This window comes from Aedes albopictus, unplaced genomic scaffold (assembly GCF_035046485.1).
Source record: "Aedes albopictus strain Foshan unplaced genomic scaffold, AalbF5 HiC_scaffold_22, whole genome shotgun sequence".
Taxonomy (NCBI): Eukaryota; Metazoa; Arthropoda; class Insecta; order Diptera; family Culicidae; genus Aedes; species Aedes albopictus.
Genome location: NW_026917002.1, coordinates 30,515 through 50,852, shown reverse-complemented (window position 1 = coordinate 50,852; position 20,338 = coordinate 30,515). Strand labels below are relative to the sequence as shown.

General features: G+C 41.0%; 1 protein-coding gene across 1 annotated transcript in view; it reads right to left on the bottom strand.

The window, feature by feature from the left end:
• Positions 1-20,338, bottom strand: part of LOC109429111 (uncharacterized) — a 142,659-nt gene that overhangs the window by 95,631 nt on the left and 26,690 nt on the right. The window contains exon 3 of the mRNA XM_062843443.1: positions 7,901-10,059. Coding sequence (XP_062699427.1) covers positions 7,901-10,059 — 2,159 coding nt within the window. The remainder of the gene's footprint in view (positions 1-7,900; positions 10,060-20,338) is intronic.

The following is a 20,338-nucleotide window of genomic DNA, read 5'->3' as shown; positions in this document are numbered from 1 at the left end:
CAAAAGAATTTCTGTAAAATCAATACCCAGTGGATCTCCATGGAACCACGTGACAGAATTTTGTTCAACAAATTTAAACTTTAAGTTAAATAACTCCAAATATCTTTAAATTGGAAATGCCACTTTGGGGCGAAATTGATCAGTATACAATTAAGCATCGGTTGGAAAGGAAAATTTCTTTGTCCGCTTAATTTTGCCCTTCTAAATCCGAATAACACGTTTAAAATCTTACAACTAGTGAATTTATAACTTTAAATGCAAAATTAAATTTTGAGATTTCCCCTTAAACGCCTACAGGTAGGCAATTTCATTTGAAATAAGTGATTTCTGTCACAATAAATGACTATTTCAACATAAAATGAACCTTTTTAAACTATTTCATGCTCTTATTAGCTACATAACTTTCCAACCAAGGCTCCATAAAAATGTTAAAACAGAGAATTTACGAGAAGCCCTATTAACAATCGTTTGTTTAGTAGCCATGATTTCAGCTAAATGAGTAATACATTGCAAATTTCTAAAAAAATAAGGCAAAACTAACTTTTTTCTAAAAAAATAAATTCTACGCTCATCTCTAGACAGAGTAGTGTGCGGTAGTTCGGCAGCAGCAAAGTTTCGCGCGCTCGCTTTGCTAGATTTTTGCGATTTTTTTTCCTCTTCCCTCTGCGGGGCTCCGACGACGGGACGCCAAGCAGTCAGTAGTGTGCGGTAGTTCGGCAGCAGCAAAGCTTCGCGCGCAGGTTTCGCTAGATTTTTGCGATTTATTTTTCTCTCGGCGGTGCTTCGACGACGACGACGGGACGCCAAGCAGTCAGTAGTGTGCGGTAGTTCGGCAGCAGCAAAGTTTCGCGCGCAGGTTTTGCTAGATCTTTGCGATTTTTTTTTCTCTTCTCGGCGGGGCTCCGACGGCGGGACGAAGCGTACGGTGGACGCGTCGTGGCTCGAGTCGGTTCCGAATTTTTCGCTTCCCGTCGGCGCTAGTTCCCAATACATTTTTAGTTGATAATATTTTTTTTTTTTTTTTAACACAAAAGAGTGAAAAATGTTAGTTCGGGCTCGCCGGTCGTGGAAAAAATCCGGGCGCCGACAAGTGAGTCGCGTTCAGTGTATTTCTGTGTGGAATAGACTAAAGGTTTCTGCTCCCTAGTGGAGTGGAGACGCGCGATAGAATTTTCCTTTTTGGCTAGTTTTTGCGTCGAAAAGTGATCGGTTGTTAACGGCGGTTTGTGTATATTGATCCATTGTCAAATCATATCACCAACCATAGGTGACTCCCGGACTGACAATGTACCTTACCCTACTAACAAAAAAATCCTTCCTGAGACAAACGTGGAGATGCAGCGATTCGCGGTCTTTTTAACAACGTTTGTCTTACTAACATTCCCTTCCATCCTCGATGACCGTAAGGACGTGGCCGGCGCCGTTATTGACCTTATTAAAGTTGAGAGCTCTCGACCTGTGTACATTGAGAATAGTAAGCTAGTCCCAAGCCCTATTCATTGGTTCCTTGTGCAATTTCGATTGCTCTGGTCAATCACGGAGTAGCAACTACGAATTGTGCGGTCATCTATGCTCATGCTCGCTCATGCAATTCTACGCTCATCTCTAGACATCTACGAACCAGATAACGTAAAAAGTTTAAGATCATTACGACGCTTAAGAGTTCCTAGTATGGAATTACAATGCAGTACCCGAATGATCAATTTCACCCCGCTGATCAATTTGACCCCGGTTTACGGTACGCGTATTTCGACTACCACTTGTAATCTTCCTCAGTGTCAGTTGGGTTAGTTGAGTGGATAACTGACACTGAGGAAGATTACAAGTGGTAGTCGAAATACGCGTATCTGTCAAAGGATAAGCAACATAGGGCGGAATTAAAAGGTACGAAATTGATTACACTCATTCGAAGAGGGTATTCTGCTTAGAGGGTTCGAAAAGTCGGCACAAGAACAAAAAATGTGCTGATACGGTGTTACACAAATCTGCGTGAAAATTCTTTTGTCTTTTCGGTCGCTGCGTGAAAGTTACTCGTTGCGCTGTGTTGTTTCATTTAAGGGTGTGGCGTAAAAACCTCAGTGGAGCGCGCGCCGGGTGATTTTTTACTCTTTCACCGGAGAGAATTTTAAATCGCTCTCACCGCACTGTTGTGTGGCCTAGTGCTCAAGGAGCTAAGAGATTTATTTCTACCCACCAAGCTTGCGCGCATCCGAATCGCAGTGGTGGATCCACATATCGTCGGTTTCCTGCAATAGGGGCACAACTCAAAATTTGTCATTTTTGAGATTTTGATGGCAAATGATGAAAAACTATGCAAACCTTCATCTCACAAAGACCCGTTCCGAAATTCATTGAGAAACGCGAGATTTTTGCATTTTCACCAATTTTCCGCAATAAGGGCACAACTCAAAATCAGTCAACTTTTTCAATAGTCGATGAAAAATAGTAATCCAAAATTCATGAAACAGATAGTCCTTCAGCCCCTTTCCATGATACAACAATCAAAATTCGTTTACTTTTGTCGAATAATGAAAGAAATAAGTGAATTGGTAGGAGGTGCTTCAAGATTGCCAATTTTCAAACGCTCATTATGAAAATTCACATTTTTTGAGTTGTGCCCCTATTGCAGGAAACCGACGATATACAAGACGGGCTCCTGTTGAGACGCACAGCGTGAGTGGTGTATTTCCTATTTCTCTTTCCTACACTGAGGATATGGACATCTCTGGTGTAGATTGCTGTGAAGATGATGCGTCTTAATTCGTTTAGTTGTGTAAACAAAAAGCTCTTTAATCCCTTGTTTTTCGTAGGATGAAAAAGGAAACCAATGCCCTATGATAGATTGACATTTGTCAGTGAAAGGCGAAAGGAAGGAAAATGGCTTTTTTACCATGCCCAACCTTTTTTTCTAGCGATGGCTTTGCTCACACGAATATACATAAGTTGTATGTGTATAAAAAGGCAAAAAGTTGATAGAAAGATAAAACAGCAGAAAGAAGGGACGAGCCAAGGTTCTTTAAACAGTTAATTTTGAAGGCGTTACACAGGCGTTATGTAGGCGTTTTTGGGGGTTTCTGAGTTTCTCAGGTGCGCTACATGGCGTGCGATGGGACTTTAGGGGGATTTCGAACAAATTTCAAGAAGCTTCAGAGGATGTTTGGCGAGTGTCAGAGGCGTTGCGCAGGCGTTTTCGGGGATTTCGGAGGGTCTCAAGGGTGTTACAGGTAATATTGAGGGGGTCAAGGGGGCTTGCTAACTGCGCCTGAAAATATATTTAGGATCACTGCTCTTAAGTGAGCTTCTGAGAGATTTCAGCGGTACTTCAAAGCGTTTCAGAAACATTTCAGACGGCCTCAGAAGAGATTCAAGACGTTCCAGACTGTTTACGATAGATCCAATGACCTCGTCAATGACCTAGCGGCGTCGGTGGTTTATTGGTAAGCGTGGTTGCCTCTCACGCCAGTCGATCTAGATTCAATCCAAGTCGACACCGTCGGCGTTTCTGGGGCAAAAATATATGATCACACCTTCCTTCGGATAAGGAGTAAAAGTCCGTTCAAATATTACGTAACGCTAAGGGGGGAGGGTGGGGGTCTAGGTCTGTGTTACGCTTCATACACAATTTCTGAGACAAAAATATCTTATCACGCCTTCCTTCGGATGGGGAGTGGTGTTAATTTGTTCGATATGTAGGGTGTCAGGTGTGTGTGGATGCCTCCCTGACCGTCCGACAGGCTTAATACCAGAAAAGGCGGACGAAAAACTACGGCTGATGCTAAACGGTGTCGGCTGGCCAGAAATAAGAAGAAGAAAAAGATTACCTATACTCAAGGGAGCTCCAAGAGATTCTTAGACAAACATTACGAGGATCTGCTAAACAGCGCAATTTCTTGAAACATTCCAATAATCAGATGATTATGGCTTATGCAGTTATTTAATCTGTTTAGTACAGTGAATCAAAATTCAACCATCGCGCAATAATAATGACAATGTCACAACCTGTATTTGTTGCGACAAACAAACCCATGCGACATAAGTTTGTCCCAACTTGAAAATAATGGGATTAACATCGTACACTACGAGTTTAGAGATTTTTAAGCCTTGCATTGCGATTTTCGAACGGTAGCATCGAGTCGGTAAACACTGCAATGCCGGTCGGTAAACACGGTAAAGCTCTATCATCAAACAGTTTCGACTTTGGGTTAGCAATAATTGATTATTCACGAGTTGAAAAGTACGCAACAAACTCAGCTTCCGTTTTGCCTGCAACAAAAAATTTCGAGATCATGTCATTATCTGCTACCAGTAGGGATAAAGAGTAATCGTCGCACCTTCTTTGTTGCTTGTTTTGTGCCTCTTTTGTCTGACAATTCTCTTCACTGGTTTAGTGAATACCCTTATTGAACTCACCACTTGTCAGCACATACAGAGAGTGGCCAAAATGTTTGGGATAGGCAACCTCTTTTTTCTCTCACAAAAAAGATCAAAATGCTGTAACTTTTCATGGAGTTCATAAAAAAATCTCTAATTTTGACTGTTTGTCAACCTATTATATGTGCATTATTGGTACAAATTTGAGCTGGATGGGATAATCTTTTCCAGTAAAACACTATTTTCTATACAACTTATTTTTGAACTACCATATCTCCGAAACCAGAGAACCGAATTGGATGAAATTTTGAACGTTTATCAACAATGTATTATTGCTTCACAAATCTTCAAAACAATGTTACTTTTTGAACGATGAAAAAAGTTATCATGGATTGACACTTTTTGTGGTTTTCTCGAAAAAGTGTAGGGTACGTGCTACAATTATGGCTATAGTACCAATTATTCGCCATAGTTTTTGTTCCCCCCCTTAACGATTTAAATCAACAAGACAGATTTTGTGAACAACAGATCACGTTCACAAACGACGGTTGCACTAATTTAAATTCCATATTTTGCTCAAACTATGGTGGAAATAAATCCTTTTCCTTAAAATTTTGGCTTCCTTGCACCCTTTTTCGCCATAGTGTACCAGTTATGGCTAATCCCATAAGGAATGCATGCAAATAGTGCGAAAAGGAACCGAAGTTAAAAAATGTAACCATACGTACAGGGTTCCTATCATTGGCACACGCAGTAATAAATACCCTAATTTGTTTGCATGAATGTCATTAAATTTTAGTTTTGATATCCAAAGATTTTGTACTTCTATTCTCAAAATATCTCTAACAAGATATATTAGAGCCTATTTGGATTAACGGAAAATATATTTCGTAATTTTTGTGTAGTATTGTAAATTTTATTAATTTTTCTCTAGATGGGTGAAAATGTCAAACCGATAAACTTTATTCATCGTGATTTTTTTTTATATTTTATAACATCGTATCAACATATTGTTGATAAACGTTCAAAATTTCATTTCAATTCAGTTGAATGGTTTCTGAGATATGACATTTCAAAAAATAGTTGTCAAAACATAGTGTTTTATCAGAACGATCCTAACCTCGCGAAAGATTATCCAATCCAGCTCAAATTTGTACCAAGAATGCACTATAATAGGATGACAAACAGTCAATTTGATATTTTTTTATGAATTCTACGAAAAGTTACAGCATGTTGAACTTTTTCGTGAGAAAAAAAAAGTTGCCTATCCCAAACATTTTGGCCACCCCCTGTAGTTGCAAGAGGCCATATAAGCATGACTTGCATCTTAAGTGTGTGAGTGTTGATAATATTTTTTTGGTTAGGCGACAATGACGCCTGTCACGTCAGGTTGCAGGTCAATGTGAGGAAGGGTTGTAGGTCCGCATCAGACCGAATTTACCTCTGCGTCAGCACAAATTCATGCGGATGTCGGGGTGTTGGTGGGATATGGTTGGGTTCACACATTGGTGCGTGTATGCCAGGCGTAAAGTGAAAGATTAGTGTGTTTAAGGACAGACTTGTAAGAATCCCAAAATGGCCTACTTTGGCACCTACTCACGATTTCGAGGGCACAAATCTCTTCGTAAACAAAACCAGTGAAACTGAGATTTTCATTCTAATCTAATTGCAAGTGAGCAAGAAAAGGAATAATGAAATACATTGTTGTTTGAAGCTTGCTTCTTGAGATTTGTGCTTCTGAAGTTGCGATGCAATATTGAAGTGGGGTTTCAAAACGTTTGTACTTAGTAACTGTTTATTAAACGCGCGGCACAGTTCGCTTGATTGCAAACTCGTAGACGTTATGTGATAGAATGATACTGTGCTGAGAAACGTGAAGGAAGGAAAACGGATTTTCCAAAACGGTTCAGTTCTAGCGATGGCTATGAACATGTGAATATACATTAGTTGTATATATGTATAGACAAGAGGGAGAAATTATATTGAAAGACACCAAGTAGGAGGAAAGAGACGAACCAGGGATTGAAACCAGGTCCTTCTGCATACGAATCAGAAGCGGTAGCTACTAGACCACCAACCCCGTCCTCCAAAAGCATCTCTGAAGAATATTCCGAAATAATCAATGGAGGAATTCCATGAGGAATCCCTGAAGGAATCGGTGAAAAAAATCGCAGAAGGAATTTCTCGAAAGATTCAAAATAAAATCGTCAAGGCATCCACTCCGAAGGAATTTCTGAAGAAATCCTGGGGAAAAATCACAATGGAAACGCCAGAGAATGAGTCTGTGAAGGAAAAGGACCTCTGGAGAAATTACAGAATCCCTGTACAAAATACCCGATGGATTCTCTGGAGGTATTCATGACTAAAGAACTTCTCGAAGAAATCCATAAAAAAACCCTAAGAAATCCTTTTAAAAAATCTAGAAGGAATCTCTGGAACGATTTGCAAAACAAAGTATTCAGGGATGCCAAATGGAATCATTAGAGAAATTCCTGAATGAAATCCTTGAAATCATGTAGAAGAGATCCCTAAAGAAAATCCCAAAAAATCACTGGAGAAAGAACTTTTAGTGGATTTTCTAAAGAGGTTTCCGAAGAAATCCCTCGAAGAATCTCTGGAATAATATCTGTAGGAATTCCTAAAATATTTCTTGAAGTATCCCTGGGAAAATATTCCACTGAATTTCAACAGGAATTCCAGAAAAAATAACAGGGAAGGGCACCCAGGAGGAAAGTCGAGGTAATCTTTGGAGGGATTCCTGGAGGGTTTCCCTGAGTAATTTCTGAAAAAAACAGCTTAAATCCTTAGAGGAGAAATTTCCAGAGGAATATTTTGAGGAGTTTCTTGAGAATTTCCTTTGAAGAATTTCCGAGGGTGATTATTATTAACCTTCGAGGACGCGCACCATCAAGCTACCGAAACTGCACCGCGCTCGCGCTGTATATGACAAGCGAGGTTTTTTGGTAGTGTTGTACTTTATGCAACAGCGCGCGCGCTGAAGGGTTAACATTTGAAATTGACAACACGGTCCGGCTCCGTACCATTAAGTTAATTGTTGTGGTAAGAGCTGGAGGTAGTGCGAGTAAGAATATAAACAAAAAATGTAAGTGCAATTTTGTTTTAATTTATCGTTTGTAATATAATAAATAATGTTATTGCAGCATTGAAGTTGAGCCAATGAATGCTGCTTTCATTTTTTGTGTATTCATGCCAAAAAAGTCCACCCCACAAAAGACATTCCATGATGAACTAGTGAATAAATTCTCAAGAAAAACACTGGTGGTATACGCGATTTTTTAAGGAATTCCAGAAAAATATCCGACAAAATCTCGTTCCTGAATAAATCCTTAGAAAGGCCTTCAATGGGGTATTCCTCTATAAATCTTTGAAAATTGATATTTTCTAAATCGATTCATTTTTCAGTCAGCCATTATTTTATAAAATTAAATACAGTTAGCTTGAGGATCCCTGCTGTAAAGACATTAATACACAACTCATTTCTCATTCAGTCTTATTGTAAAATACTCACCGGCTTCTCAGGCGATGACCTGACATGCAGTTGATGTTTCCCGAAGCAATTCAAACTACTGGAAGAACTATCCGGCGAGATGCTGTTAAAACCAAGCCGATGCGTCGAATTCTGACCCACAGATTCTGCTGCGGCTGCAACCCCACTCAATATATCTTCGTTTCTATAGTGACTATTATTAGATGGATTAAATTTTAGCTCATCTTCGGTATTTCTCATATGTTGATTGTTATTGCTATCACTTTGCCCACTGACGGCGGTTGGGCTCTTCTGTTCACTATCAACCGGCGAAGATGGACCTGGACAACTACTACCCGGATGGTTTTCTTCACTGGCGCGAGCACTTGATTGCAAACTCACGTTACACTGCTTGTATTTCACCGTGTGGAAGTTTCGTTTCGCTTCCTCCTTGAAATTGTTTACTACCAACGTGGGCACTGAATCCCTACCACTACACACGCTGCTCAGCTCGTCCGATGAACATCCGTAGCCGTAGTTGCTGTTGCTGTTCTGGCAACTATCATAACCACTGGGACATAAACCGTCCGAAGAACCGTCGAGTTTCGGTATCGATAGGTATTTATGATATTCGCGGTAATCTTCTTCATTGATCACGGTAATAACATCGTCTCCGGTGGATGAGATATCCGAGGAATCGATGAAAGTGAAATCTTCTGATTCGGCGACCGCCGGACTATCGCTGATGGGGTTCGAACTCAAATTCTGGGCACAATAGCGACTGAGAGATTGCAAACGAACTTCGACATTAGAACCTCGGGATGCAAGTTTTGGCGTGAGTTGGCATATCACTACAGAGGACGGTGTACCGTTAGCCTTAGCACTAATATTATCTGAGGAAAATTTTCGATAAGGTTGTGATCGGACGACACTCGCGTGATTTATTACAGGAAGGGAACTTTTTCGTTGGTCATAAGCCCGTTCGTTTTCTGAAGGTGGGATGGTGTGATTCTTAGTAGTGAGCTTGTTATGATGCTGAACGGCTGGTCTATTAATACGGCATTGATTGTTTTCAGCAGAGCACCCGTTTGAGTCACTGAAAGCTCGTACTCTCGTATGTTGGGGTGTGCCGGGCGGCGAGAAATCAAACGGAGATGATTCCGATCGTGCCGTTGTCTCGAAAGGTGACGAGATCTTGTTGAATGAACCGGAGCACGACGTCGGAATCGGTGAACAAGGTGGTGTCTGCTTCACGCGATCGTTGAACATCCACGACTCCGCCACTACAGTTGGTGGTGGTGGTAGCGGTAAAGGTGACAGCGGTGACCTAGGCGACAACGACGAAGATGAGGACAACTCGTCGGTACAAATATCATCGCCTCTTGTGGTGGTATTTTTCCCGATATTATTTTTATTGTTAATTCCCGTTCGACCCACACTTGAATTCGGTCCAAAATACACACCATACGTCGATGTGTTCCTTTTCTTAAAATTATTTATGTTCACATCTTTCAACCGTGGCTCTTTTGACTGCGGCTGTGCGTTTCTGAAATTTAAATTTAAATCATCGCCATCGTTTTTCTTCACACTGACTTCACTGCCGCGGCCTAATGGTTCTTTCGCACTGATGATCTTCGACGAGGGAAAATCGCCATGTTTCTGAACACTACTCGTCACGGCATCATATTCGCCACTAATGCCCGACGACCACTTTTCGCTCAAATTGCGCGAATTACTACCATAACCGAAACCGTTCCGATGGTTCCCACTAGTTCGATTTTCTTCATCGTACGACGACGGTACCGTATCCTTGTGTTCACCTTTGTTGTTCACTATCTTCAGCTTTTTGCTGTCCGAGTACTTGTTACTCACTTTAACTAGATTATTATTTTTAGCATTTTTGTTGGAAGCACTACTGAAATTGTTACTGGTATAACAGCACACGCCCGATACCGACGCAGGAGACGACTCGCGTTGCTGATTGTGTTTATCAACACCTGCAAAGGTGCTGCTGCCGTTGTTATTATTGTTGCTGCAATTGTTCAATAAATCCGTCCCGTTGTCAGTACTGTGCTGCAATTTTTCTCTGCTTCCTTGTTGTGTAGCAGTTTGCTTCTGAGGAGCTTGATGCAGCTGCCGATGAGTGGTGGATGACGAAGACGATGATGTTGATGTTGAGGGCGACGATTTTCTATTCTTAGCTGGAAAGATAGAAAACGAAAATTTGAATTTTCATCGTTTCGTGTGTTCGCTGTTTGGTCGTTGATGGGTTGGTAGTAGGTTGGGTGGTGAAAAATAAATACACGCAGATGTGATATTTTCCTGAATGCTACACCTACTCAGGGAACCATACAGTATAGACAGAAAATTGCGATGATTTCAGTTTGGGTTTTGGTTTAAGTCGTTTGCAGTGGCGTACACGTTTGGTTTGTAGGGGATGCAGAATACGTTTTCAATAAATTATCCACAACATGAGAGTTCGTTACAATTTTTTTCAATTTGAAAATGCTTTTCAAAGGGCTTCAACAAAGCATGGTTTCGTGATTTCTAGAGAAATCGTCAAATAAATACCTATTTTGTCTGTTTTTCATCAAAAGTTCTGACAAAGAACTTTTTCCAGATAGTACAGTTCAATCCTGCTTCAAAATTCACCTCAAATCATCAGACCAGTTCAATCAATCAATAGAATAGTTTGAACAGAAAACCGAATAATAGGTACCGTGGAGGGCCCATATTCTGCGCACCTAAGACTTTTTCAATTTCAATCAGCTGTAATAAATTCGAAATCGAACCGATTTGTCTGAATTTTTGACTGCACATAGTTATTAGCTTTGTCAAAGGGAAAAATATAATTCTTATTCAAAACACTCAATTTATATGTAAAATCATGAAAATTCTAAAGTGTGTCTCTGTTCCTAATTCTGCGCACCCTTTTTTGGAATGTTCCTTATTCTGTGCACTAATGCTCTAATTCTGCGCACATGGGAAAAACTCTAAAAAGATAACATATTGTAATGAAAACATGAATCATAGATGAAATGCAATTGAATACTTCATTTTCAACTTTTATACGACATTACGATTATATTGGAAATTTGCGTGTCCCCAACATTGATACTACTGTAAAACGGGGTATCATTGATCAGCGGGGTAACATTGATCGGCTTGACCGACCTCATGAAATGTTCAAACAAGCATTTTATATTGAATCAGTTTCTGCTATCGAATAGTATATCGTAATCTGATATCATTCAGCTATTAAATGACATGCAATTCATTAGAATTGAATTCCATAAACATTGAAATAAATCGATTTTTTCATAACTGTGTATCGTAACACAATGAGATTCATTCTTGGCGTGAATACTAAATACAATATGAGGTTCAAAATCACTGTATTACTTCAGTATGATATCCTAGAGTTGCATTTAATAAACGAAACTTTTATGCAAATGCTCTTTTTTAATGAAAGATACGATTTATGAAAAGTCGGTTATCAATTGCCTAAGCCATTGCCTACCTTTAGCGACCCCGAATTTAGTAAGTAAGAGTATTTCCAACACAAATGAGAATTGATCACTGACATGATCAATGTTATCCTAAATCAACAAAATCAAAAATTAGATTTAAAAATCTATTTAAACATATTTCAACGTTTAGCAATACTTTTTCGAGTAGCTTAACACATGCTCAGAGGGCCAGTACTTGTTTTGAAAATATAAAACATGTAACGTTTGCTTTAACAAGAGAATTAATCAAGAAAGATCGAAAATTCTGATCAATGTTACCCCGGATTACGGTACCTACTTTGATTACTAAGCAAAGGGAATTTTAATCACGCTACACAAAAGGATTTTGTAGCATTATGTAAAGCTTTTTAATTATCCGCATATGAACAGAACATATTAGTAAAATTTACTTTCATTTCTAGAGGCAATATAAACTTTTTCGCCATGACGAGGTGGCACATGGTGGCACAATCTTTGTTTACAAACTGAGACTTCTTTCTTGTCCAACTCCAGGGTTTCCCCTGTTTAAGAAAATCCCATGTAAACTCACATCATATGTCGCATTTGTCGAATGCTTGCATGAATACATAAAATTTCCCCCGATGTTGTTAGCAAATGTTTAAAACAAGTGGTTAGTCCGGTCGAACTATCAGATCAAAAATGCAAGAATCGTAAATTAGCCTTTACAGTTTATAAACTATATTGTTGAAACGTAATTCACCGGATTGCTAGAAACAAAGAATATCGTAGTTATAACTATGGTGGCATTAATATGATGTTTGTTTATTAATTATATATTCAAAACTTAGTGTTGAAATGCCTGCGCAGAATTAGGACCATCATTTAATACCGGTTCCTAACTCTGCGCATCTAAGAAGAACAAGAAGATCAGGAAAAGAAGAAGAAAACTCAATTTTTTTTGCCGATTCTGATTCCTCAAAAACAGCAGTACACGATGTGGAAAAGCAGACATTTTCTTCATTATTTATGTCGCAAAATGCTTCAGCTCATGAGGCAACTTTTTAGCAGCTTCGCTAATGGACGCAGATTTCAAGCAATCTCCAGTACTTGCAACACCATTTCATTTTTTATCAAAATAATGGTCGTTAGTTAGAACAATTTTTCTTCGCAAACTTTTTCATTACTATTGAAACAATATGCAAAAATTATAGTTGAAGCTAATATTGAACTATCGTCCATGATTTTGTGCTATATTCGAGAAAGTGTGCCGAATTAGGGACTGCGCAGAATTAGGGCCGGTCACGGTACGAATGGAAACGCGTAATTTACGATGACGAGAATTTAACAATGCACAAATGTACGTTTTTCAGTATCCCAATCAAAACTCTCTAAACTCAAAACTTAATAAGGAAAGTTCCTGGACAGACCGGGGATCGAACCAATTACCCTCAACATGGTCTGAGCCATAAATCGCATCGGATATAAAGGCCCTGCTTATCAGACTCGTATCCCTAGCTAATCGTAGAACCGGCCGAGTTACGGATAATCTTAGGGAAATAGGGTGACTAATCTCGGTGGAAAGTTCGGCCTTAGGCTGCTATAAATTGAGCATTAGTTCCCCATGTTAGAAGCAGCTCACAAAAGTGTCTCTTCCCGGATTGTTATCGTATTCAGCATTCGATTAAGGCTTCTTACGGCATCATCAGCATCGGCAGTAGGGTGTCCCAAAATAGAAAAAGTGTCAAAAAGTTAACTTGCTCACGCTCAGAATGATAGATTAGGGTCAAAGAAACAATAGTCCCATACATGAAAACTCAATCAAAAAATATTTAGAGGTTGCACGCATCGGTTTTATGAAAAATGGAAAATTGTTGGTATATTTACCAAAAAAATGCTAATATGAGTTGAAAAATAAAAGAAATAAAAGTCATCAATCAGAGTTAATCATAGTTCTGGGTCCCGCAAACAAAGTTTGGAGGGAGTTCAGGTGATCAAAGCTGATTTTATATATTTGGCAAAGGTTAAAATATCAGAAAATCGCGATTTTTTTCACATTTTTTTTTTTCTAAAATGCTCAATTTATAAGGATTTTTAAATTTTTCCTGTGATTCGCAATTCCCTTATTTTATAGCAAATTTTGTTTAGATTATTTCGGCTGAAAACAGTTTTGAGCTATCTCTTTAATGAGCTGAAATATCGGTATAATAATGATAACACAATCAATGAAAAAATCGTGTTTTCTCTTACGTTAATCGATTTTGTTCACTAGTTTTCATGACTACCATACAAATAAAACAACACACGCCAAATTTTTGACATAATAGTACGTGCAAGTGTACTTTTTTGAAGAATTTCAGGAATTATTGGGTTGCTTTGATTATTACTGATTCATACTGCATGACAGTAACAATATGTAAAGGTTTTATATCTACATATGCTGAACATAACTTTTAACACTCGCTTTGTGAATGCGAAAAGATTTTTTTCTTAGATTTCATCTGTTGATCATATAACAGAAGCAAGCCACCGATTCAAAACTTGTGGAAAATTATGTTTTAACAAGTAAGCTGAGCAGCCGAAAGATTTTAACATTAATATTTCTTAGGTTAACACCAAGGGGGAAGGCAGCTTTTGCTCTCGAGACTGATCATGAGTAGCTTTTGAGTAACTCTGAGCAACTCGCTTTGCTCAGAGTTACGCACAGCGTTAGCTGTACATGGCAACCATAGCATTTGTTTGTTTATGCAGTGAAAAATATCCGTACCACTAGCGGGATATCAGGATACCTCATCGATGTTCCTTCGTGTTTATTTCTTGTTTAAATGTTGTAAAAAATAATGAATTCAGCAATCCTGTGAACCAAACACGGCACAAAGAAAAAAAGTGCTTTTTGGGGGTAGAAGAAATTGTGCTCCACAATTCACCTACGGGTGTGAGAAAGAGTCTGTAATATGCAGAACCCAGCTTGTAACTGGCTAGGAGTTAAAAAAAAGTCAACTACACCGTTTTAAGCCAGAGATTGTACAGACTGAACCATGGAACATGGAACAACGGACAACACACGAAATGCCCGGTGGTACAATGGAGAATTTCTCGTTTGACTAAATGCAGGAGCGGGGAATTTGAACCCACACTCCGAGGCTTACGAAACGGTTCGACGACGACTATCTAGGAGCATGAGCATGAGCATGAGATGACCGTACAATTCGTAGTTGCTACTCCGTTACTGACCAGAACAGTCAACATTGCACAGGGAACCAAATGGATGGGGCCTGGGTGTAGCTTTTCATCCTCAATGTGCAATTTTGAAGGTTCAAAACTTTATATTGTCAGTACCGGCGCCGGCCACGTCCTTACGGTCATCGGGGAAGGGAAGGAATGTTGGTGTGACATCCGTTGCTACTAGAGACCGTGTGTACCTCCGCATCCCCACGGTTGTCACAGGAAGGAAGTTTGTTACAAAGGAAGGGAAGGGATAGAAAGTTACATAGATCTGGATTCACATTGGTAAATGATGTGAGCTATGCAACCCTTGATATGGTTTAGTCTTCCGCCAGCCGGCTGTCGGAAGAATACAATAATTTTATTGTATGTTTGTGTATTAAATTTAATTGTATACCGGGTATGAATATTTTTTAAACCACGCTTATGTCGGATCCACTCGTAATAACGCATGTTTTAAACTTATCGTTTCTCAGTCAGAAAATAAACTGTATGCAACTCCGTTTAGTGTTACTGCCAATGCTGAAAAACCAAAACCCGCGCCGTAGCTTTACGAGTAAACTGGACAACTAAACAACTAGAATCGTTGCTTTTGAGTTCTATCTATGTTCTTGTATTACTTTTTTTTTCGCGTTCCCGTGTTAATAAGATTGGGGATAATAAAACCGTTGTACATATTTATTATCCGCGAATGTTCGCAACGCGTAATATAAGTTGAAGGTGTGATGAACAGAAATACATTATCGTAAATGTTCGAAAAAGATATCGAAATTATGGAACTCGGCACGAATAAATCGACGCGGAAAACGTGGTCTACTTGTCACTGTATCGTACGGTAATCTTGACCCGAATAAAAAGTTACCATTCATTACATGGTAAATATAATTAACATATGACTGGTTTTATTGTTCACAATAAAACACATAGTAGATATATTGTTACTTTTTACAATAGAAATCAAGCCCATATAGTTCGTACAATAAGTGAACATTAGCTTTATTAGTGACTAATTGATTCGATTGTTTTTCAATAGTTCTGTAATAATTTAAAGTTACTATCAGTAAAAAATAATTTAAGTTGTTTTCATATAGTTGCAAAAGTGCCTGCAAAGTTCTCATTTACTTTTTATTAAAAAAGAGTGTATTTTTCAATTACACTTAAAAACAATTCGTAACAAATAAATAACAATAAATATTAGTGTTGCTTGGATCATGTTTATATAATAAAATACAAAATCACTTGACATATTTTTTTTATAGTTTTCGTTTTAAGTACAGTAGATGTTTCGGTTATCGAATGTTATTATGTTTCCAGTTCAAAACCGAATTAGCGACATTTTTTCTTTTAGTTCCGCTGCTTCTGCCTTGCGTTAAACACTATGTCGGAAGTGGGGCGCTGTATAGAGTATCAGGTGTACAATACAGCGCCCCACTTCCGACACTGTGTTCAACGCAAGGCAAAAGCAGCGCAAGTAAAAGAAAAAATGTCGCTAATTCGGTTTTGAACTGGAAACATAATATTCGCTAAAACTTCAACGACTGACAGACGTCAAGTCGTGTTGGCAGAGGAAGCTTTCAATGAATAACTGAGGAAGTACATATAGAAAACTAGCTGAAAAGCAGGTTTTAGCCAAGTGAGAACGTTACGACAAGAAAAAGATGAACAATGATTTTTCTAATGTTTTCCAATAAATTAAAGGAATCTAGTAAATAGTAAACTACCATTGATAACAATACAAATAATTTGTTCAATGAGGTCAATTGAACCGATGTTAAAATAAATATGCAATAATATTTGTTGTTATGTAAACAGATTTCGCCTTTGAAAAACCAAAGAATTCATATTTCTCGGTAACATTTTTCTTCAGCATTTACAGATACTAATGGCCACATGAATTGTGAACGATTTATGGTATGGATCATACGACCTGAGGTCTGACTTGTGATATTTGGCAGTTATTTGAAAAAATTGATGATAGATCTTATCAAGAGCCGCCAAGCAACACATACCAGACAGACATCAGAGTGTTTGACTCTTATCATGAAATGTGCATACCATTCTGGCGGCCGTTAGTGCTCGTAAATGCTGGATATAAATGTTAGCGGAAAATATAAATTCTACGGATTTTCAAATGCGAAAACTGCTTACAAATAACAACAAATATTATAGTATTTTTATTACAACAACGATTCATTTGACGCCATTCAATTAATTGTATTTGTATTGTAAGAACAATGAAAAAACATTAAGATATATTGTTGGCACGGTAAAGGCTGGGTATGCTGCGCAATTCAGATCCCATTGAGATCCACTAGCCTCTGCCCAGCAACTCCTATCCCTACCTCCACGCGGTACCGGCCGGAAACTATGAGCAACCTTAGGGAAGATCGGGTAACCAACCCCGGTGGGAACTTTGGTCATAGGCTGACAGGGAAGGGGGGGTTTGCTTCGGCAAACCTGAGCGTCTGTTCTCCAGGAGGAGCGGCTCACAACAGCGTCTGATCCCCATGTTAGGGGCGGCTGATCTACGTCCGAGTGCCAGGGAAGGACTCTAAGCTCAACTGTGCACTATGGTCCTCCGGAAAGTAGGGGGTTGGTGTCAGGCCCTACGAGCCAGCCGTAAAAAACCATTGTAACGGAAAATCAGCAACAGAATAATACGAACCGAGACCAACGGCAACGACCCCAGCGAACAAAAAGGACTTGCGATTGGAAACTCGGTACGTGGAACTGCCGATCTCTCAACTTCATTGGGAGCACCCGCATACTCGCCGATCTACTGAAGGACCGCGGGTTCGGCATCGTAGCGCTGCAGGAGGTGTGTTGGACAGGATCCATGGTGCGAACGTTTAGAGGTAATCATACCATCTACCAGAGCTGCGGCAACACACGCGAGCTGGGAACAGCTTTCATCGTGATGGGTGATATGCAGAGGCGCGTGATCGGTTGGTGGCCGATCGACGAAAGAATGTGCAGGTTGAGGATCAAGGGCCGATTCTTCAACTTCAGCATAATAAACGTGCACAGCCCACATTCCGGAAGTACTGATGATGACAAGGACGCATTTTACGCGCAGCTCGAACGCGAGTACGACCGCTGCCCAAGCCACGACGTCAAGATCATCATAGGAGATTTGAACGCTCAGGTAGGCCAGGAGGAGGAATTCAGACCGACGATTGGTAAGTTTAGCGCTCACCAGCAAACGAACGAAAACGGCCTACGACTCATTGATTTCGCCGCCTCCAAAAATATGGCCATACGTAGCACCTTTTTCCAACACAGCCTCCCTTATCGTTACACCTGGAGATCACCACAGCAGACGGAATCTCAAATCGACCACGTTCTGATTGACGGACGGCACTTCTCCGACATTATCGACGTCAGGACCTATCGAGGCGCCAACATCGACTCCGACCACTATCTGGTGATGGTCAAACTGCACCCAAAACTCTCCGTCATCAACAATGTACGGTACCGGCGACCGCCACGGTACAACCTAGAGCGACTGAAGCAACCGGATGTCGCCTCAGCATACGCGCAGAATCTCGAAGCCGCGTTGCCAGACGAGGGCGAGCTCGATGAGGCCCCTCTAGAGGACTGCTGGAGTACAGTGAAAGCAGCCATCAACGACGCAGCCGAGAGCACCATCGGGTACGTGGAACGGAATCGACGGAACGAATGGTTCGACGAAGAGTGCAGAACGGTTTTGGAGGAGAAGAACGCAGCGAGGGCGGTAATGCTGCAGCAAGGGACTCGACAGAACGTGGAACGTTATAAACAGAAGCGGAAACAGCAGACCCGCCTCTTTCGGGAGAAAAAGCGCCGCCTGGAAGAAGCGGAGTGTGAAGAAATGGAGCTGCTGTGCCGTTTCCAAGAAACACGGAAGTTCTATCAGAAGCTCAACGCATCCCGCAACGGCTTCGTGCCGCGAGCCGAAATATGCAGGGATAAAGACGGAGGCCTCTTGACGGACGGACGTGAGGTGATCGAAAGGTGGAAGCAGCACTTCGATCAGCACTGAATGGCGTGGAGAACGTAGGCACGGGAGCCCACGGCAACGGAAGGAACGACGACGCCAGTGCAGCGGAGGACGGAAATGAACCAACTCCCACGCTGAGGGAAGTTAAGGATGCCATTCACCAGCTCAAAACCAACAAAGCAGCTGGTAAGGATGGTATCGCAGCTGAACTCATCAAGATGGGCCCAGAAAAGTTGGCCACCTGTCTGCATCGGCTGATAGTCAGGATCTGGGAAACCGAACAGCTACCGGAGGAGTGGAAGGAAGGGGTAATCTGCCCCATTCACAAGAAAGGCGACCATTTGGAATGTGAGAACTTCAGGGCGATCACTATTTTGAATGCTGCCTACAAAGTGCTATCCCAGATCATCTTCCGTCGTCTGTCACCTAAAACAAATGAGTTCGTGGGAAGTTATCAAGCCGGCTTCATCGACGGCCGGTCGACAACGGACCAGATCTTTACCGTACGGCAAATCCTCCAGAAATGCCGTGAATACCAGGTCCCAACGCACCACCTGTTCATCGACTTCAAAGCGGCATACGATAGTATCGACCGCGCAGAGCTATGGAGAATCATGGACGAAAACGGCTTTCCTGGGAAGCTGACTAGACTGATTAAAGCAACGATGGACGGTGTGCAAAACTGCGTAAGGGTTTCGGGTGAACTATCCAGTTCATTCGTATCTCGCCGGGGACTGCGACAAGGTGACGGACTCTCATGTCTACTCTTCAACATCGCGCTGGAAGGTGTGATGCGACGAGCCGGGCTCAACAGCCGGGGAACGATTTTCACAAAATCCGGTCAATTTGTGTGCTTTGCGGACGACATGGACATTATCGCTAGAACATTTGGAACGGTGGCAGAACTGTACACCCGCCTGAAACGCGAAGCAGCAAAGGTCGGACTGGTGGTGAATGCCTCAAAAACAAAGTACATGCTGGTAGGCGGAACTGAACACGACCGGATCCGTCTGGGTAGTAATGTTACGATAGACGGGGATACTTTCGAGGTGGTGGAGGAATTCGTCTACCTCGGATCCTTACTGACGGCTGACAACAACGTGAGCCGTGAAATTCGGAGGCGCATCATCAGCGGAAGTCGGGCCTACTACGGGCTCCAGAAGAAACTGCGGTCGAAAAAGATTCACCCACGCACCAAATGCACCATGTACAAAACGCTAATAAGACCGGTGATCCTCTACGGGCACGAGACATGGACCATGCTCGAGGAGGACCTACAAGCACTCGGAGTTTTCGAGCGACGCGTGCTAAGAACGATCTTCGGCGGTGTACAGGAGAACGGTGTGTGGCGGAGAAGGATGAACCACGAGCTCGCTGCACTTTACGGCGAACCCAGCGTCCAGAAGGTGGCCAAAGCCGGAAGGATACGGTGGGCAGGGCATGTTGCAAGAATGCCGGACAACAACCCTGCAAAGCTGGTGTTTGCAACGGATCCGGTTGGCACAAGAAGGCGTGGAGCGCAGAGAGCACGATGGGCGGACCAGGTGGAGCGTGACTTGGCGAGCATTGGGCGCGACCGAGGATGGAGAGCGGCAGCCACAAACCGAGTATTGTGGCGTACTATTGTTGATTATGTCTTGTCTTAATGATGTAGAACAAATAAATGTATGTATGTATATATTGTTTTCTTTTGAAAATTGCCCTAAAAATGTTCCATAAAAACACAATACATTCTATTGTTTTTCGCGAAAAAGTGTATGAAAATTTTCTCAAATTTTTATGGTTAAGATACATAACGACCACCATTTT